The 20,453-nt window shown below is 50.0% G+C and overlaps 1 protein-coding gene across 2 annotated transcripts; it reads right to left on the bottom strand.

Moving 5' to 3' along the window:
- Nucleotides 1-1,266: 1,266 nt before the first annotated feature.
- ABHD11 (abhydrolase domain containing 11) lies at nucleotides 1,267-19,522 on the bottom strand. Of its 2 annotated transcripts, none has more exons than XM_073565783.1 (6): nucleotides 19,246-19,522; nucleotides 14,455-14,590; nucleotides 6,319-6,492; nucleotides 4,845-5,015; nucleotides 2,405-2,586; nucleotides 1,267-1,493 (listed from the first exon to the last, which is right to left on the bottom strand). In XM_073565783.1, exons 1-6 carry the CDS (start codon nucleotides 19,365-19,367, stop codon nucleotides 1,355-1,357), a joined length of 924 nt encoding a protein of 307 aa, XP_073421884.1. In that variant the 5' UTR covers nucleotides 19,368-19,522; the 3' UTR covers nucleotides 1,267-1,354. The 2 variants fall into 2 exon arrangements, with proteins under 2 accessions (XP_073421884.1, XP_073421885.1); XM_073565784.1 differs by lacking the exon at nucleotides 19,246-19,522 and adding an exon at nucleotides 14,732-16,138.
- Between the last annotated feature and the right edge of the window lie 931 nt (nucleotides 19,523-20,453).

Raw genomic sequence — 20,453 nt, 5'->3', positions numbered from 1 at the left:
GTGCTTTCCGGTTTCAGGGAATTTGTGAACTTAGCCATGCGGACAGCGCTTGATTGGAGCCAATTTTATCCTACAACAGGACAATGACCCAAAGCACACCTCCAAATTATGCAAGAACTATTTAGGGAAGAAGCAGGCAGCTGGTATTCTATCTGTAATGGAGTGGCCAGCGCAGTCACCAGATCTCAACCCCATTGAGCTGTTGTGGGAGCAGCTTGACCGTATGGTACGCAAAAAGTGCCCATCAAGCCAAACCAACTTGTGGGAGGGGCTTCTGGAAGCATGGGGTGAAATTTCTCCAGATTACCTCAGCAAATTAAAGGGAATCTGTCACCCATTTTAGCCCTATAAGCTGTGGCCACCGCTATCAGGGGCTTATCTACAGCATTCTGTAATGCTGTAGTTAAGCCCCCGATGAAACCTGAAAGAAAAACACGTTAGATTGTAATCACCGGGGGGCGGAGTCGGGTGTGGTGGGTGTCGCGGTCCGGGTCCTCCCATCTTCATACGATGATGTCCTCCTTCTTACTTCTCCCTCGGCTCCTGCGCAGGCATACTTTATCTGCCCTGCTGAGGGCAGCATAAAGTACTGCAGTGCGCAGGCGCCGGGAAAGGTCAGAGAGGTTCCGCAACTGCACACTGCAGTACTTTACTCTGCCCTCAACAGGGCAGATAAAGTACGCCTGCGCAGGAGCCAAGGGAGAAGTAAGAAGGAGGACATCATCGTATGAAGATGGGAGGCGCCGGACCGGAGAGCGACACACATCGGACCAGACCGAACGCCAGGGGGAGTATAATCTAATTCTTTTTTCTTATCTTTCAGGTTACATCGGGGGGCTTATCTACAGCATTACAGAATGCTGTAGATAAGCCCCTGATGGCAGTGGCCGCAGCTTATAGGCCAAAAATGGGGTGACAGACTTCCTTTAACTGCTAGAATGCCAAAGGTCTGCAATGCTGTAATTGCTGCAAAGGGAGCATTCTTTGACGAAAGCAAAGTTGGAAGGAGAAAATTATTATTTCAAATAAAAATCTTTTTTTCAAACCTAGTCAATGTGTGGACTAGATTTTAAATTCATTTGGCAACTCATTTGATTAATATAAGTATGAGTTTACATGGAAAACACAAAAATGTCTGGATGACCCCAAACTTTTGAACGGTAGTGTACATGGATTACTTCTCTACTTTCAGATGTACAGATATATTAACATTTTATGTATTTTTCATTCATCTTTCATTCATGTGTAAACCTTATAATACTGCAATAACGTTTTCCTGCAGTCTTTATGACAAATCACTGAACAAGTAGAACCATTTTCCACAGTTTGGATCTACAGAAATGTCTGTCTTGTGTTATGTCGGCTCTACAAAGTGGCAGATGGCATTGAGGAAATCCTGTGTCTGCTCTGCATGTACCCAGTGTCCTGCACCCTGAATGTACTCCACATTTGCACATGGGAAGAGGCGTTCTATGTCAGGGTAATTCTCTGAACTGAAAAATAAAAAAAAAAATTGCGTAAAAAATACTATACAAGAAATATGTTAAACCATTAAACTGAATTTTTTTTTTCTTCTCTAGCAAGATGGCGTTGCCGGCACCTGCGCAATGGCAGCTATCGGATCACCTCTATATACACCAATAGCTGCTACTGTGCAGGCGCGGTGGGTGCCATTTTCAAATGGATTTTTTTTTTTTTTTTAAATATCAGGATAACCTCAACCATAATAATTATATGCACATTATACATGCAATTATGCTGCAGTTCAGGTGCCACGGCCGGCACCTGCCTGCAGAAGGTTTTTTTTTTTTTTTACAGTATGTATATATAACAATCATTATGCAAACTAAGGGGCCGGTCAGTGAGGGATCAGTGAACTGTCAGTGGTCTTCATTATGAATAGCTAAGCAGAGAACCACATATAGACCCCCCATAGGCCACCCAGCGGCACAGGAATCTCATTAAACCAAAACTGAAAATAAGGATTAAACAACCACAAGATGGATTTCATCAGCCAAGGTATCATTGTAATCAGTATATCGGTGCTGGCCTGACACTGTAGGTTACTGTGCACAAGCCTGCTGACAGCTTCCCTTTAAAGGGGCTGCAGTGCTTGAAAGTGTGAGCCCTGTAGCTTCATGATTGCTTACACAGCTTTATACACCTGTGTGATCGCTACAAAGCAATGGATTTGCTGGAAATTGTACTTTATTAGGACCATACAGCAACACCAAGCCCAGCTGCTTCTAACTGGCAAACAGGTTGATGGAACAAGGAAAATAACTGCTGATTGGCAGACCCTAATATTGATGGCCTAGCCTAAAAATAGGCCTTCAATATCGTGATCCTGGAATATGCCTTTAAAATGAATGTCTGTCATTTAACACAATGCCCGATAGTTCACCTGATGTATGGAGAATTAGCTCCTCCCAAGAAGAGCGTAGGTCCTGGGTAAGAACAATGGAAATCTGGAAAGTCTAGTAAATCTTGGAGATGGTTTGAGATGGCTTCAAGATTTACTCTCCATTTAAAATGGCCATTTTCTTGCACAAGGTTAGTGAGCAAAAACTGGCGAACAGATGCTTCCTGTAAAAAAAACATCAAACTGCAGATTAGTAACAGTTGGAATTATTCTGCATTAAAGGGGTTTTCAATCTCCTTCTTTTATATCATTTATTGACTGAGTGTGCTATGAAAATAATAAACAGCACATACCTGCCGATCTTTCTTGTGGATCTTCCACTGCTCCCCATTCCAGCTGGCCGGGCCCCCTTGTATGTCTCTCCTCTTGCAGCGTTAGTCACCCCTGTGGTCACTTAATGTTGGTGCATAAGTACTGCAGCCAAATCAAGAAGAGAAGGGGGAAGAAGCAGCGGTGCAGGATGCACAGGTTTGAGCGCAGGCTGAGTAGGGGCTGGTTATTATTTTTACTCGGTCGGTATGATATTGAAAACCCCTTTAACTAAGATTGTTTACACTTTAGAGATCTTCTATCTGAAACTGTGCTTCAATCCTGCACATTCTATGATACAAACAAAGGCAGAAAATGAAATCTGAGGATATGTTCAGACGTGTATTTTATCTGTGGATATCCCACAGAAACAATGCTATGGTGGAGTCCATTGTGGCATATACTGCTGCACTTTTTACAATTGGTCTGCAATGTGCATCTCCTCTAAGGGCTTCTTCATCAGCTACATTTTACATATAGTAACAAACATTGTACAAACCTACCTACACATGGGGACACATTATAATTTCAGATCATATGTATGGTCCCCTTCTTTGATACTGGCTAGGGAAAAAAAAAAACAACCAGAAATGATAGCAGAAAAGACATCATAAAAACTATGGGAAAACCCTCCAAAATACAGCAGCATCTAGAACCATTGGAAAATCGCTTAGTAAATGACTGAAAAAAGACACAAAAGAAGCTTCAGGAAAAAAAAAAAACAGACAGATTGCTGTGAAATGTCTTCTGCGTGAAAGACTCGGCGGGTTCACAGTAGTTAAAATGACGTCGCGTGCATAAACCCAAAAGAGGGTCTATCACATAATCTCCTCTAATATATACAATAAGAAAACTAAACAAATCCTGTCTACTTTGGTAATTATAGTACTGACGTTTTAGAAGGAGACTGAAGTTGGCAGAAATTGGGTTCACGTCTGTCTCACTATTTTGATAGCAGTGTGAAATTGCCACAGCCAATTTTTTATTACAGTTTCTTTGTTTTTTCCCTTTCTCCAAAGAGTTATAACTTTATTTTTCCGACAACTATTTTTTGAAGGACAAGTGGTAGCTTTGACTGACACATTAATTTTTGATACAACAAATTGATGAAAGGAGAAAGAAAAACAAGAGTGAAAAAAAAAAAAAAAAAATCGGCAATTCTGACATTGCTTGTTTCTTATGTTTACAAACGATTTTCCAGGTTAGTGCAATTATGGTAATATTAAACAGGTAAGTTTTTTTCTTTTACCTAAGTGATGGAAGTAAATTCAGAAATGAAAAAAAAAAAAAGATGTGGTTTGTGACCTTGTGGTAAATGTTGCCTCCGGCACATATTTCAGGCTGCAAACCATCTTAGTCATCATGATGGTTTGCAGTCTGAAGAAACTCTGCTTGGGACATGTATATGAACTGTCAGAGGAGCAGAGTTTGGAAGGAGCATAACTGATCTGCTCGCTCAGCTGTGAAGCAAAACTAAAGGAAAACTGAGCACAATGGACTTTTTGTTTTCAGCTTCAGTTCTGCTGCATGGTCACTTAGTCTCCGTGTTCTTCTGAAACCCTGTCAGACTGACTCTGCAGAACAGGTTTACAAATCAGTACCTAACAGTACTGAAGTTGGGGAGAAAAAAAATTTGTGCTTAGTCAGTCGATGATATATATATTTTTTTCTTTTCTCCTGTTACAACTCTGGAACCGAGTATGGATTGTTTGTTCACGATGCTGCCTGCTCATCCGGCAGTTGAGACATATGTCTTGAGTAGTGTTGCTCCAAGCTGCAACCCATCCTGACACATGACTAGGATGGGTTGCAGCTTGAAATATGTGGCGGCAGCCATTTTTAACACATTCTTGGAGATCCCCTTTGTAGAGTAGCAATCAGAGATAGCTGTTACAGGAAGATGCTGGCTGTATAACACAGATGTCATTTACTTAGTATTGTGTAGGTGCAGGCATACAACTGATATATGGCTGCACCTGTGGTAGAGTATTTGGTGGGGACATACATTTAACAGAATGAAGAGAAAATGCTCTCCTCTATCTGAATGCTCTTTTACCACCTTCTGTGTCATCTCAAAGGGTATAATTGAAAATAAAAGTTAAAGCGTCCATACCTTAACAGCTGTACTCAGCTGCTCCTCTGCCAGTCTTCTGGCTGTAGATCTTGGCATCTTCCCTTCTAAACATACATTCTGCATAACTTTAATATACTGAGGGAAACCAGTCTGCGGCACTGCTGGAGAAGGACTTATGTCCACGGATACTAATCGCTCCACTATGTGGGGCTGAGAACAAGAAAAGAGTCAGTCTTGTATCCATACTTTAAAGAGGTTATTCACTGCTTTATCATTGATGACCTATCCTTAGGATAGGTCATCAATGTCTGATCGGTCGGGGTCTGACACCCGTCACCCCCGGCAATCAGCTGTTCTCTGTGTCGGTGGCTGTAACTGCTCGATTGCGGAGCTGCTCTGTCTTCTCAAGGTACTACACATCAGCCTCTTACAGATTTTAATAGAAGTCGGATGTGTAGTATCCTGCCAGCCAGTATCAAAAGACGGCGCTGCACCACAATTGATCAGTTCTGCCCGGCGGCCAACGACGCAGAAAGCAGCTGATCGGAGGGGATGCCGGGTGTTGGACCCAGACCGATCAGATATTGATAACATGATCTAAGGATAGATCATCAATGAAAAAGTAGTTAACAACCTCTTTAAGTATAAATGACGTTAGTTTGGACAAGTGCAGGCAATCAACGGAAAACTAAAAAAAATCTTGTAGCTCCTAATTTAGAACGCAAAAGTAAAGCATTAACTAGATTTTGTTAGTTACATCTTAAAGAGAACCCGTCACGTCTGGTAAGCTATTAACCTCGATATGTGGGGTTGATCTACAGGTTAATGGTGTTATGAAGGTGCCTGGCCACTGTACTGGAAGTGCAGCAAGTGGGAGAAAATGAAGTTTATTTCTCCTAGGAACCGCTACTTACAGTGCTGTGTGTGGTGATTACAATTGCTCCGGGCATCCCTGTATAACAAAGATGGCGGTTCCCGGGAGAAATAAAGTTCGTTTTCTCCCACGTGCTGCACTTTCTGTACAGAGTCTGGGCACTCTCATAACACTATTAATTTGCAAATTAACCCTATATCGGCTGGGTAATAGCGTTATTGGACCTGACAGATTCCTTTTGCATTTGTTTAACTAAAAATAATGTGCAGACAGAAATAAGAATTTATCAGACACAACTCCACTCTTGTCCGGAAGGTGGGTCCCATATTGACACAAATTGAGTCTGAGAGTGTTGCCTTGTCTTGTAAAACTGCAAATTATACAGCACCACAAGATCAAAATGGACGTCGTTCTGAAGGTGACATGATGGAGCACAGCTGAGCCATATTCATGCCAATGTGGAAGAGAGGCAACACTAGACACAGGGTACAGCACTGTTTTAGGATCACAATAGTCTCCTGGAGTTTGAGCAAAGTTAGTTATCATCCAGCAGTGGGAAGTTCTATACACATCTGATTACAACCTTAGCATATAACTATGTTAACATACATTGACAAACTTTGCATTTCTATTCCTTACTTCTTGCAGTGCCAAGGTCATGGCCGTCTTGCCTCCCATGCTATGACCAATTAAGACACAACTGGAAATGTCTAACTGCTGCAAGAGGTGCCGCACATCGCCACTCATCGCAGGGTACGTGATGAGATCACAATGTGGACTGCTGCCATGGTTGCGGGCATCTAATGTCAGCACCTGCAGAAAATGCAACAAATGCTAAATGCATTATTTTGTAAAAGTACCTATGCGAGAAACACATACACACTAATAACAGGAGATTGCCTGGTGCAGAAAGATTAATGGAAATCTTTCAGCAGGTTTTTGCCACATAATCTTAGAGTAGCAAAATGTAGGGGCAGAGACCTCGATTTCAGTGATGTGTCACTTGCTGTCACAGTCCTCAGACAGTTCTCTTCTCTTTCTGTTCTTCCTGCTTAGTGTGGCACACACAGACACAAAATGCAAAGATTGAGTCAATGTCTCCCCTTTTTATCTGGTTTCAGGTGTGATTTTCATATTGCCTACACCTGTTACTTGCCACAGGTGATTTTGAACGAGCATCACATGCTTGAATCAAAGTTGTTTACCCAAAATTTTGGAAAGGTGACAACAATTTTGTCAGGCCCATTTTGGGGCTTTTGTGTGAAATCATGTCCAATTGGGGCAAATATATAATTGTAAAGAGATGTATGTGCCCAATAAGGCTGACTTCACAAGTGGCTTTTTTTCGCGTTTCCGCGGCGGTTTTAACCGCGCGATTTTGCCGCGAAAAATAAGCATCCCATGCATTCCTATGGGATTCCGCAATGCTGTGCTAAAGCTGCGGTTTTTACCGCGGCGGAATCGCTTCGCGGTAAAAACCGCAGCATGCTCATTAATTTGCGGAATCGCGGCGATCCCGCACCCATAGGAATGCATTGTTCCGCTTACTTCCCGCATGTGGCTGTGCACACCATGCGGAAAGTAAGCAGAACAATTGCGGATGGTACCCATGGACCGGAGGAGAGGAGACTGTCCTCCGGGCTTTGGGTACCATATCCCTGTAAAAAATAGAATTTAAAATAAAAAACATTGTTATTCTCACCCTCCGGCGTCCCGCGCAGTCTTCCCGCTTCTCTCCACGCTCTCGTTCCCAGTAGTCCTTTGCGAAAATGCTCGCGATGACGTCCCTTCTCGCGGGATCGCGAAGTCTCGCGGTCATTCGTGCGACGTCATCGCGAATTACCGCGAGACGTCGCGATCCCGCGAGAACTGACGTCATCGCGGGCATTTTCGCAAAGGATTACTGGGAACAGCTGCGCGGGATGTCGGAGGGTGAGAATAACACCTTATTTTTTTTTTACATTCTATCTTTTACTACTGATGCTGCATAGGCGGCCTCAGTAGTAAAAAGTTGGTCACACTCGTCAAACACTATGTTTGACGAGTGTGACCAACCTGTCAATCAGTTCTCCAAGCGATGCTACAGATCGCTTGGAAAACGCTAGCATTTTGCAAGCTAATTACGCTTGCAAAATGCTAGTTTTTCCGCGGGAAAATCGCGAGAATTTAAAAACAGGATTTTTGGGTTGCTTACCGTAAAATCTGTTTCTCGGAGCCTTCATTGGGGGACACAGAGACCATGGGTGTATGCTGTGCTGCCACTAGGAGGCTGACACTATGCACAAAAAAAGGTTAGCTCCTCCTCCGCAGTATACACCCCACCGACCGGCAGGGAATTCCTCAGTTAGTGAGAAAGCAGTTGGAGAAGAAACAGAATAGATTGAAAACAGAACAAACAACTCAACTGTAACCAATCAACCAAAGTAAGAACAGGAGTTGTAGAACATGGGAGGGTGCTGTGTCCCCCAATGAAGGCTCCGAGAAACAGATTTTACGGTAAGCAACCCAAAAATCCTGTTTTCTCGTTCGCCTTATTGGGGGACACAGAGACCATGGGACGTCCCAAAGCAGTCCCTGGGGTGGGAAACAAACTTCCATCAGGCCAGTGGACTCACCACTGCTGCCTGCAGAATCCTTCTACCTAGGCTGGCGTCCGCCGAAGCGTAGGTGTGGACCCTGTAGAATTTCACAAACGTGTGAACCGAAGACCAGGTTGCAGCTTTGCAAAGCTGCAGCGCGGAGGCTCTGTGGCGTACCGCCCAGGAAGCACCCACTGCCCGGGTAGAGTGCGCTCTGATCCCTGGAGGGGCCACTCGATGCTTAACCCGGTAGGCCTCCAAAATTGCCGATCTGATCCAGCGAGCAATAGTAGCTTTGGAAGCCGGGTGACCTTTCCGCGCCCCATCTGGAATGACGAAAAGAGAGTCTGTTTTTCGCAAGGAAGACGTCCTAGACAGATAGACTCATTGCCCTGACCAGATCCAGCTTGTTCAGGGACCGCTCCCGAGGGTGAGTTGGACTCGGACAGAAGGACGGCAGAACAATATCCTCATTGAGGTGAAAGGAGGACACCACCTTCGGAAGAAAAGAGGGCGGAGGCCGCAGAACTACCTTGTCCTGGTGAAGTACCAGGAAAGGAGAGCGGCAAGAAAGAGCCGACAATTCCGACACGCGCCGGATGGAGGTGATGGCCACCAGAAAGGCTACCTTCCAGGAGAGAAGGGAAAGGGAGACTTCTCTGAGAGGTTCAAAGGGAGAACCTTGCAGAACCTCAAGAACCAGATTAAGATCCCATGGATCTACGGGCGCTCGATACGGAGGGGCCGTGTGAGCCACGCCCTGAAGAAAGGTTTTGACCTGAGGGCGGGAGGCCAAAGTCTTCTGAAATAAAATGGAGAGTGCCGAAACTTGACCCTTCAAGGAACTGAGCGCAAGCCCCGCATCCAGCCCTGCCTGAAGAAACGCCAGAACGGAAGGGAGCGAAAAGCACATAGGCGCGATGTTATTGGCCTCACACCAAGTGAAATAGGCCTTCCAAGTACGGTAGTAAATTTTGGAAGATGATGGCTTCCTGGCTCGGATCATGGAATGAATTACTCGACCGGAGAATCCTGCCCTTTTCAAAACCTCGGTCTCAACAGCCACTCCGTTAAATTGAACGGCCGAGAATTGGGGTGGCAAATCGGACCTTGAGACAGCAGATCTGCCCTGTCTGGAAGCTTCCAGGGGGCGTCCGCGAGAAGGTTGACAATGTCCGCGAACCAAGACCTTCTGGGCCAATTCGGGGCGATGAGAATGACTGGAATTCCTTCTGCTTTGATCTTCAACAGCATGGGAAGAAGAGGCAGGGGAGGAAACAGGTAGGGGAGCTCGAACTGTGACCAAGGAATGGCCAGAGCGTCGGCGCCCACTGCGAGAGGATCTCGAGCTCTGGATACAAACTGTGGGACCTTCCTGTTGAGGCGAGAAGCTAGCAGATCTACGTCCGGGGTTCCCCAACGACTGCAGACCTGAAGAAATACCTCCGGGTGTAGGGACCACTCTCCTGCCGCGAGACCCTCGCGGCTGAGAAAGTCGGCGGCCCAGTTGTCTACGCCGGGAATGTGTACCGCGGAGATTGTCGGAATCGAAATCTCTGCCCACTGAAGGATCTTGGACACTTCTGCCAGGGCTGAGGCACTCCATGTCCCTCCTTGGCGGTTGACATATGCTACCGCTTTGGCGTTGTCTGTCTGAATCCGGACAGGCAGGCCCCCGAGGAGTCTGTCCCAGTGGACGAGAGCCAGATGGATCGCTCGTATCTCTAGAACGTTGATCGGCAGAGCAGATTCTTGAGTCGACCAACGACCCTGAACAGTGTGATTGCGGAACACTGCACCCCAGCCGAGGAGGCTGGCATCCGTTGTTACAATCTGCCAATGAACAGGAAGAAAAGACCACCCCAAGAGGATGAGAGGTGACGTCAACCACCAGTTGAGTGACCGCTTGATCCGGCATGAAAGACGAACAGGGCGATCCAAGGACAGAGCCGACCTGTTCCACCTTGACAGAATGGCATGTTGGATAGGTCTGGCGTGAAATTGGGCAAAGGGAACTGCCTCTATCGCCGCCACCATTTTTCCCAGGACCCTCATAGCTGTTCGGAGGGACGGAAATCGTGGGGTCTGCAGCGATCGCACAGCCTGCTGCAGGGAGAGAATCTTCTCTTGTGGGAGAAAGACCCTTGACGGACGAGTGTCGAACAGTAGGCCCAGAAACACAAGACGTTGAGTAGGGACCAGACAGGACTTTTTCCTGTTGATGATCCACCCGAAATCGGAAAGAGTGTCCAGGACGATCGTCAAACTTAGGCGCGCCTGCTGGAAAGAGGGAGCTTTGATCAGAATATCGGCGAGGTACAGAAAAAGAACGAGACCTCTGATCCTCAACAAGGCCATCAACGCAGCCACGATCTTCGTGAAGACTCTGGGAGCGGTGGCGAGACCGAAGGGCAGCGCGACGAACTGGTAATGTTCCTGGCGAACCGCAAAACGCAGGAACTTCTGACGAACTCTCTTGTTGAGCAGCTTGAGATCCAAGATGGATCGGACCGCCCCGTCTTTTTTCGGCACGACAAACAGGTTTGAATAAAACCCTGTAAACCGCTCCGATTCGGGAACGGGCACAATCACCCCGGGACTGAGGAGAGAGTCGATGGCCGTAAAGAACCCCGGGATCAAAGCTGGATCTTTTAGAGGACGGGATTCGAAGAAACGATCCCGTGGAAGAGAGATGAACTCTATCTTGTATCCTGACGATACAACCTCCCTGACCCAAGCGTCCTCTACCGAGGCCAGCCAGACGTCCTTGAAGAACAGGAGTCGACCTCCCAATTGGGAGGGACCCTCGGGAGTCCGAGGATAGTCATGTTGATGTGGGCCGACCCGATCCGGATCTGGATGGTCTGCCCCGCGAATAGTGGGAGCGTCAGGAGGGAGTAGGTCTAAAGGAAACTATCTTCCTATCTTGGCGTGCCTGCGGTCTTTGCTGGTTGGAGGAGGTCTCCGCCGTATTGAAACGGCGGTAAGCCCGAAAGGGTCGAAACTGACGCCTCAGTGGGGGTCTGCGAGGTTTGGCCTGAGGCAGGAGAGAACTCGTGCCTCCGGTGGCGTCCTTAATAATTTGGTCCAATTGGGATCCAAAGAGGCGCCCTCCCTGAATAGGCAGATTAGTAAGAGACTTTTTAGAAGACAGGTCCGCCTGCCAGGCCTTGAGCCAAATTGTACGTCGGATTGCCACAACGTTACTTGACGCCTGGACTGCGCAGGATGCGGCATCCAAAGAAGCAGAAAGCAGATAATCCCCCGCATGGGAAATCTGATTGGCAAGATCGGCCAATCGATCTGGTTGTGCTTTCTCTAGGATGCCCTGACGAAGATCCTCTGCCCAAGTGGCTATGGCTTTTGCTGCCTAAAATGAAGCAAAAATTGGGCATACCGCCGTCGAAGCCGCTTCGAAGGCAGACTTCGCTAGGGATTCTATGATCCCATCATTAGAATCCCTAAGAGACGCCACGCCTGAAAGCGGGAGAACCGTGTTATTAGAAAGCCTGGACACGGCCGGATCGACCGAGGGAGAAGCAGACCAGTTGTCCGTGAGCTCTTTAGCAAACGGGTACAGAACGCCGAGACGCTTCCCTCGTTGAAAGCGTCTGGTCAGATCCCCTCTTTCTCTGGTAAAAATCTTTCCAAACTCGGAATGTAAAGGGAATACCCTGGAGGGTGTTTCCTCCCGTCTGAACGAAACCTCCTGATTTGAGGATTTCGCAGGGGGGTCAGCAATGTCGAAGGTCTGGTGGATCGCTGCAATGAGGTTCTGCACAGTAACCCTCATGTTCGCATCCTGATCCGAATCCAGCTCTAAGATCCCCTCAGATGATCCGTCCGAGAGCGCTTCACCTGACTCGGGAGAGGAGGCCCGGGAGGGATGCTGCCGAGAAGGACTATGTGGTGACATGGGGCGAGGAGAGGAATCCGGCTGGGGATCCTGCCTGGGTCTTTTGCGACTATCGCTGGCCGACTCAGATGGAATCTCTCGGGACCTGCTGGACCCTGTAGAGGTGTCCAGGGGCAGCTTATCCAGGACGGCTACTAGGGTCTGAGACACCCTGGTGAGGTCTGCCACTGACTGTGATAGAGACGAGGCCCAGCCAGGCATGGGGGGGGGGGTTCACTCTCGCCTGGGGCCCTAGATGGCTCCTGGTCGGCGTCAGGCTGAATAGGGTTGCTACAATCCAGGCAGAGGGAAGTGGACTGACCTGAGGGAAGTTTGCGATTGCAAGAAGAGCACGCAAAGTACTTAACTAAGGTGCAAGAGGAGGCAGGAGGACGAGAGCGGTCAGACTTAGAATTAGACATACTGACGGACAGTCACTGAGGCAGTGCCGGAAGGTTGGGGGACAGGAGGTAGAGGAGGGTGTCAGTCTGCAGTCGCAGAGCTACTCACGGTCCGGTGTCCTGTCGCAGCTTCCAGCAAATGAAGTGCACGGCTTGTTTGGGCTTGCAGGGGGCACGGCAGATAAGACAGCGTCCGGCTGACAGGCTGTGAAAATGGCGGCAGCCTGAGAACAGAGCAGGAAGCGCGCACTTCCCTGCAGAGACCGAGGAAGAAGATGGGCGGGGCTAACCGCCGATGTTAAAAATGGCGCCGTCCTATCCAGACTGGGGTGGGTGGAGACAGCGCCGCCTCGGGGAGACTTGGCGTGAGGGGAGAAGGCGGTGGGCAGGCTTAAAGCGGGCGGGAGGAAAGCCCGCCCGAGAAAGAAGGCGGGGGGCGTGGCCGCGACGCAGGACAAGGCCCAAGATGAAGCCGGGGCCTGGATTAGATGAGGCGGCCGCCTGTCAGCACGGGGCGGCGCGGAGGCCCCGCAGCACTGCCGCGGTGACCGCTCCTGAGGCTCGCTGGGGCCGGAAAGGAGAAACCCCCCCCCCTAGAAATGCACTGGGGGCAAGTTGCGGCAGAACAGGCCGAGAAGCCGGGGCCTGAATTAAATGCGGCGGCCGCCGGGAAGCGCGGGCGGTGCGGAGGCGTCACAGTACCGCCACAGTGACCTCTGGGGCTGCCGAGGAGAATGGGACCCTGGCCTCATACTTACCCTCCGTCACTATAATAAAGGTACCTTCATCCAGTGTGTGTTGTCACGAAGAGTATCCGCGCCTCATCCAACCGACAGGCTCTGGTAGGCGAGTGGGTGGGAGGCGGGGGACGAGGACCATCTGGATCGCCTGACACACATCCGTGTACGGTCTCCTGGTCCTGCTGTAGAGACCTATGAGGATACGGGGTGGCAGTACACGCCGTACTCATAGTCTCTTTGTGGGAGTACAGTTGTGACTGTTCACACTGTATCCCTCCGGGAACCTGAAAAGGAACGACGCACAACGAGGTAGATATGGGTCTAATGAAAGACCCGTGTCCACCTCCTACTGACACTAAGCTAAACTGAGGAATTCCCTGCCGGTCGGTGGGGTGTATACTGCGGAGGAGGAGCTAACCTTTTTTTGTGCATAGTGTCAGCCTCCTAGTGGCAGCACAGCATACACCCATGGTCTCTGTGTCCCCCAATAAGGCGAACGAGAAATGCGATTTTCCCGCGGACTGGAATTCTGGAATTCTCGCGGTAATTTCTGCGAGATTTCCGGTACGTGTGCACTTAGCCTAAGGGTCAGAGTGAGATGTTCTTTGTACTTCAGTTGCCTCCCTGTCTCTGCTATTAGAGGATCAATGTTAAAAGCAATAAAATTGTTCTACATTTTGAGAAACAATACTCCCAAAATACTTAAAATTGTCAGCTATTGGTACACAGACATCTTGAGTGTGGCTTTGACTATATGAAGGCGACAGATGGGAAAGAACTGATTTCTGCCAATCAACCTTTACTCCAAAAAAATGACTGACTTGAACCCAACCAAAGCTTTAAGTCTCAGTTCAGACCACGTTGCGCTGTTGGTGGCTTACGTCTGAAGCAAAGAAAAACATATTTCATACATACTCCCACAGACTTCAATTACACAGAGTCCAAAGCATATAACTTGGGATGCTTTTTATCAGTGTTGCCTATGTTTCTGAACATAATAGTATGATGGTCAACTTTTTAGTGTAATCTGACAAGAACTGCTGGATTGAGATCTATATCATGTTAAATTATGCTGTAGACCCTTTCCAATTCCCTATTTCACACCTGAGATATGAGAACGGCTTTCTGGAGACTTTGATGGTAAAGTGACAAGCACTTACCTTTCTACCTGTCCGGCGCACCAAAGCTCGAGCAATAGACTGAAAGTTTGATTTGCTACCAAACAATCCATGAAGCAAGACAAGGGGTGGTCCAGGTGCCTTTCCCTCATACATGTCATAGGACAAAGTGACAATGCTGTAAGTACAAAACAAATATATTGTTAAATTTGGCTGCCGGAGAAGATATTTCAAAGCATAAGCCACTAAAATGCATTCAACTTTTGGAAAAGAAGGTTGAATGTTAACTCATAAACCACAAATTTATATGACAACCTACACTGTGCTCCTCTAGATGTCCTCCATCAAGGTTCATGCAGCATGGACATTGTCAAAAACCTTATCGACTTACAGGGTAGACACTTGGAGGCACAATGGGAGCAGAACTAGCTCATCTGTAAATGAAACAGTCCCTGTGAAACATCAAAAAGGTTAAATGCTGACATAATATTACCTTATAAGGCCCCATACACATTGACGATACTTGGCCAAACCTTCATTGGCCAACAGTCTAATGTGCACAGAGGCCTCCAGACTCACCCCCGATAGATTATGTCAGAGGAAAGAAGGACTCAGAACGTTGGGTTTGCAAGGGCTGATACTTGTGTTTTCCTCTGAGAAAAGGCACAACCGTAACGAGCAAATGAGCACTCGACCGAGCGTTCCTGCCCATGGAGGAGCGAGGAGAGGTTTTTCCAGCCAAACAATCAATTGACCTTGGGCCTTCAGAGCCTACAAGATTGAGTAAACATTTTCCCCTTTTTGTGAGGGTTTGTTTTGAGGAGCAGAGTTGTAGTTTTTATTGGCACCATTTTGGGGAATGGAAAAAAAAGAAATTCCAACTTTGTTTTTCATATTTAATATAACATGTTAAATGGGTTGTCCTATAAACACATATCAGCTATCCACATGATAGAAGAGAAGTATGTGATCCCTAGGGGGCAGCACTGACCCCCACCATTTACAGCCAGGTTCCCTTGGCTCAGTCTACACATAATCTGTAAGTAGGATTTCTCCCCCAAACTATTTCTATGCATAGAGCTCTTTCAAAGTCTAGTAATACCTTTACATGGCCAGTCTGATCCTCCATTCCCAAGAAATCAGAATTTCAGTGAATATGTAAATGAGTCTGTAGATCTGAAGCCTCTGTCACTCCAGCTGTACTGTGTGGGAGTTTGGCGTGGGAGAACCTGACCTCAACCCCATGCACCACTTCTGAGATGAACTAGAATGGAGACTGTGAGCCCGGCTCTCTCCTCCAACAGCAGTGTCTGATCTCACAAATACTATAGATACATGCGCACCAATTCCCACAGACACCTCCAAAATGTTACAGAAATCCTTCCCCGAAGAGTGGAAGCTGTGATGTCTGCGGAGACTTGACACTTCTGTATTTACGCATATGGCTGTAGCCTGGGATGTGAGAAAAGCTCCTGTATGTGACATGAAGGGGTGCAGTGCATGGACATGGGGCTGCTGACATTTTGGCTGTGTGACAGCACTGCTCGCTGCGCTCTGCCATACTGCGGCATCCGGATCCTCGAGCGCGCACTTCTATGTGTATAACCGATGGTAGCGGCGCAGTGTGGACAGGGCTCTCGACAGCTTAGTGCAGGTCTTCTCTTCAATCATAAGATCAGATTCAACAAGTGGAGGGGAATACGTGTCAAACCTGCGCTGCTGAAGGACCCAGGATGTCGGATTAATTCTTTGAAATCGTTTATTCTGAACTGGTTTAGCATTTAACGCGTTTCAAGGTCACACAGGACCCCTTCTTCAGGACAAAAACCTTATGATAAAGGGGTCCTGTGTGACATTGAAACGCGTTGACTGCTAAACCTGTTCAGAATAAACGATTTTATTAAGCCGACATCCTGGGTCCTTCAGCAGCGCAGGTTTGTCACGTATTCTCCTCCACTTGTTGAATCTCTTCCCCGATCCCCAGACCCATGCTCTGCTGCTGCTGACTTAAAGGGAATCTGTCACCTCATTTTTGCTCTATGAGCTGCAGCCACCGCCATCAGGGGCTCATCTGCAGAATTCTGTAATGCTGTAGATAAGCCCCCCGATGTAACCTGAAAGATAAGAAAAACGAGTTAGATTATACTTACTGGGGTCCGGTCTGATGGGTGTCGCGGTCCGGCGCCTCCCATCTTTTAGCAATGATGTACTACTTCTTACTTCTACCGCAGCTCCTGGGCAGGCGTACTTTCTCTGCCCTATCGAGGGCAGAGTAAAATACTGCAGTGCGCAGGCGCCGGGAAAGGTCAGAGAGGTCCGGTGCCTGCGCACTGCAGTACTTTACTCCGCCCTCAACAGGGCAGAGCAGTGCGCCTGCACAGGAGCCGCGGCAGAAGTAAGAAGTAGTACATCATTGCTAGAAGATGGGAGGCGCCGGACCGCAACACCCATCAGACCGGACCCCAGTAAGTATAATCTAACTCGTTTTTCTAATCTTCCAGGTTAGATCCAGCGCTTATCTACAGCATTACAGAATGCTGTAGATAAGCCCCTGATGGCGATGGCCGCATCTCATAGGCCAAAAATGAGGTGACAGATTCCCTTTAAGTTGTAGTCCATGGTGCTTTTTGTGCAACCCCAACAGGTGACTTGGCACCCCATTGGTTTGTCACCGTTTTTACCAGTTAGACCCCTATTGCGCATGTGTTTGCTCCCCAGTTTTCTATAGTAATATATCATAGGATCTGAAACATGAAGGCGGCGCTAGCTAACAGCGCCCTATGACCCCCAACGGTGGTCACCAGGGTCTGCACTGTACACGTGTTCTCCGCTCTGTCCCTGTACTAATAACAGCTCAGCACAGAATAAAGAACACGCCACAGACACAAGCCTGAGCCCAGCAGGGGGCGCCGCACGTCTGCACATGCCACAGACACGAGCCTGAGCCCAGCAGGGGGCGCCGCACGTCTGCACATGCCACAGACACGAGCCTGAGCCCAGCAGGGGGCGCCGCACGTCTGCACATGCCACAGACACGAGCCTGAGCCCAGCAGGGGGCGCCGCACGTCTGCACATGCCACAGACACGAGCCTGAGCCCAGCAGTGGGCGCCGCACGTCTGCACATGCCACATACACGAGCCTGAGCCCAGCAGGGGGCGCCGCACGTCTGCACATGCCACAGACACGAGCCTGAGCCCAGCAGGGGGCGCCGCACGTCTGCACATGCCACAGACACGAGCCTGAGCCCAGCAGGGGGCGCCGCACGTCTGCACATGCCACAGACACGAGCCTGAGCCCAGCAGGGGGCGCCGCACGTCTGCACATGCCACAGACACGAGCCTGAGCCCAGCAGGGGGCGCCGCACGTCTGCACATGCCACAGACACGAGCCTGAGCCCAGCAGTGGGCGCCGCACGTCTGCACATGCCACAGACACGAGCCTGAGCCCAGCAGTGGGCGCCGCACGTCTGCACATGCCACAGACACGAGCCTGAGCCCAGCAGGGGGCGCCGCACGTCTGCACATGCCACAGACACGAGCCTGAGCCCAGCAGGGGGCGCCGCACGTCTGCACATGCCACAGACACGAGCCTGAGCCCAGCAGTGGGCGCCGCACGTCTGCACATGCCACAGACACGAGCCTGAGCCCAGCAGTGGGCACCGCACGTCTGCACATGCCACAGACACGAGCCTGAGCCCAGCAGGGGGCGCCGCACGTCTGCACATACCACAGACACGAGCCTGAGCCCAGCAGGGGGCGCCGCACGTCTGCACATGCCACAGACACGAGCCTGAGCCCAGCAGGGGGCGCCGCACGTCTGCACATGCCACAGACACGAGCCTGGGCCCAGCAGTGGGCGCCGCACGTCTGCACATGCCACAGACACGAGCCTGAGCCCAGCAGGGGGCGCCGCACGTCTGCACATGCCACAGACACGAGCCTGAGCCCAGCAGGGGGCGCCGCACGTCTGCACATGCCACAGACACGAGCCTGAGCCCAGCAGGGGGCGCCGCACCTCTGCACATGCCACAGACACGAGCCTGAGCCCAGCAGGGGGCGCCGCACGTCTGCACATGCCACAGACACGAGCCTGAGCCCAGCAGGGGGCGCCGCACGTCTGCACATGCCACAGACACGAGCCTGAGCCCAGCAGGGGGCGCCGCACGTCTGCACATGCCACAGACACGAGCCTGAGCCCAGCAGGGGGCGCCGCACGTCTGCACATGCCACAGACACGAGCCTGAGCCCAGCAGGGGGCGCCGCACGTCTGCACATGCCACAGACACGAGCCTGAGCCCAGCAGGGGGCGCCGCACGTCTGCACATGCCACAGACACGAGCCTGAGCCCAGCAGGGGGCGCCGCACGTCTGCACATGCCAGACACGAGCCTGAGCCCAGCAGGGGGCGCCGCACCTCTGCACATGCCACAGACACGAGCCTGAGCCCAGCAGGGGGCGCCGCACGTCTGCACATGCCAGACACGAGCCTGAGCCCAGCAGGGGGCGCCGCACGTCTGCACATGCCACAGACACGAGCCTGAGCCCAGCAGGGGGCGCCGCACGTCTGCACATGCCACAGACACGAGCCTGAGCCCAGCAGGGGGCGCCGCACCTCTGCACATGCCACAGACACGAGCCTGAGCCTGAGCCCAGCAGGGGGCGCCGCACGTCTGCACATGCCACAGACACGAGCCTGAGCCCAGCAGGGGGCGCCGCACCTCCGCACATCTTTGACAACCACATTCTTATCTGTGAAAAGATTTTCTGCCATGAATGCAAGTGACACGGGATTACTGCACGCCTGCGCCACGTGATGACGTCATCACGCACTCACCCGCCATGGCATTGGCTTTTACAGTGTGTTAGAGTAGAAGGTCTGGCGCCCAGTGCGATTCTCGTTAAGAGTCCCCAGGTCCGGCAGCCCCCGGAGGACACGTGACACACCAGTGGAGGCATTCTGTGGGTCTATTGCGGCCGGTGACAGCTGAGGCACCGAGGGTAGACGGAGTCTCTACAGCGGTCACAGACGGAGTAGGTGGGGCTTCGCTCGTGTCACATGATCTTGCCAGTACCGAACCAAAGGAATCATGATTACTACTGGCAGAGCCAGAGGCAACTGAGCGCATGTGCGAGGGGATCTGTGACTAAAGGGATATATAAGCGCATGCGCAGGGCTGTAAGGCAGTATCCATAGCTATTAGCTCAGCGCAATAGTGTCATGGAAAGAAAGGAGCAGCGCACAGCTCTCGCCATGACTACAGTACATGACACCCCATAGTCTAGTCTTACTGACAGGCGGTAGGTATAACCTGACACTGAAGCAGCTCCATGGGTCTCAGGATGGCCCAGGGTCCTGGCAATTGGTAATAAAGAAATCCTAAAGGAAAGGGATTGTCGTATTCATAGTCCTTCACATATAGCCACATGCACACTAGCCTGCTGACTCCCATCACTCCTATTCTGGCACTGAGCGTTCTCTGCGCTTCATAGCGCTCTCTTTCGGTAAGGATAGGTTTGTGACCGATGTGTCACCGCTGCGACCATTGATTGACAGCAGTGGTCATGTCCTTATAGCAGGAATAGCATGGACAGAGCCAGACTTTGGACGACGTCCTGTTGTGGTCGTATGGCCCTGTGATCTCACATACCCTTGTCTGCTCAAGAAGTTCGGATACTGGCAGGGGCCCAAGGGAATGCCAGGAGAGGAGCGGGCAAGGATCGGGACCTTCCTAGACAGCTGTGTAGATCTTTTATGGTGGTTCTGCATGTCCTGCAATACAGCTAGTCCTACTGGCTGCATTCGCAAACGTTCTGTAGGGAGGAGAAAACCGCTATGGGGAGGAGCCGCAACCAGATTTTCTTCAGAGGCCTCGATCAGCAGTGATCTGACCTCGTCCAGCGCACATTCTCCTTATCTGACGTCTGAAGCTCTTTATAGGGTTTTACTAGAAACACAATAATAACCAAAACCATGACATCAGCGATTCCCAATGCTAAAACCAGTCCTGCCTCCAGTACGCCTGGTATAGGGGGAAGTGGGTA

Source organism: Dendrobates tinctorius, unplaced genomic scaffold (genome assembly GCF_039654945.1).
Source record: "Dendrobates tinctorius isolate UK_male_01 unplaced genomic scaffold, ASM3965494v1 ptg000016l, whole genome shotgun sequence".
Classification (NCBI taxonomy): domain Eukaryota; kingdom Metazoa; phylum Chordata; class Amphibia; order Anura; family Dendrobatidae; genus Dendrobates; species Dendrobates tinctorius.
This window is presented reverse-complemented; position numbering and strand designations above follow the sequence as displayed.

Bases quoted from the DNA above. Each gene is read 5' to 3' on its own strand.
- ABHD11 (XM_073565783.1), bottom strand. From the start codon at position 19,367: ATGCCTCCACTGGTGTGTCACGTGTCCTCCGGGGGCTGCCGGACCTGG. The intron at 14,591-19,245 runs GTGAGTGCGTGA...TTGTACTTACAG, and splicing joins AAAAGCCAATGCCATGGCGG to CATTGTCACTTTGTCCTATG. The intron at 2,587-4,844 runs GTATGGACGCTT...TTTTTTTTACAG, and splicing joins AGCTGAGTACAGCTGTTAAG to GAAGCATCTGTTCGCCAGTT.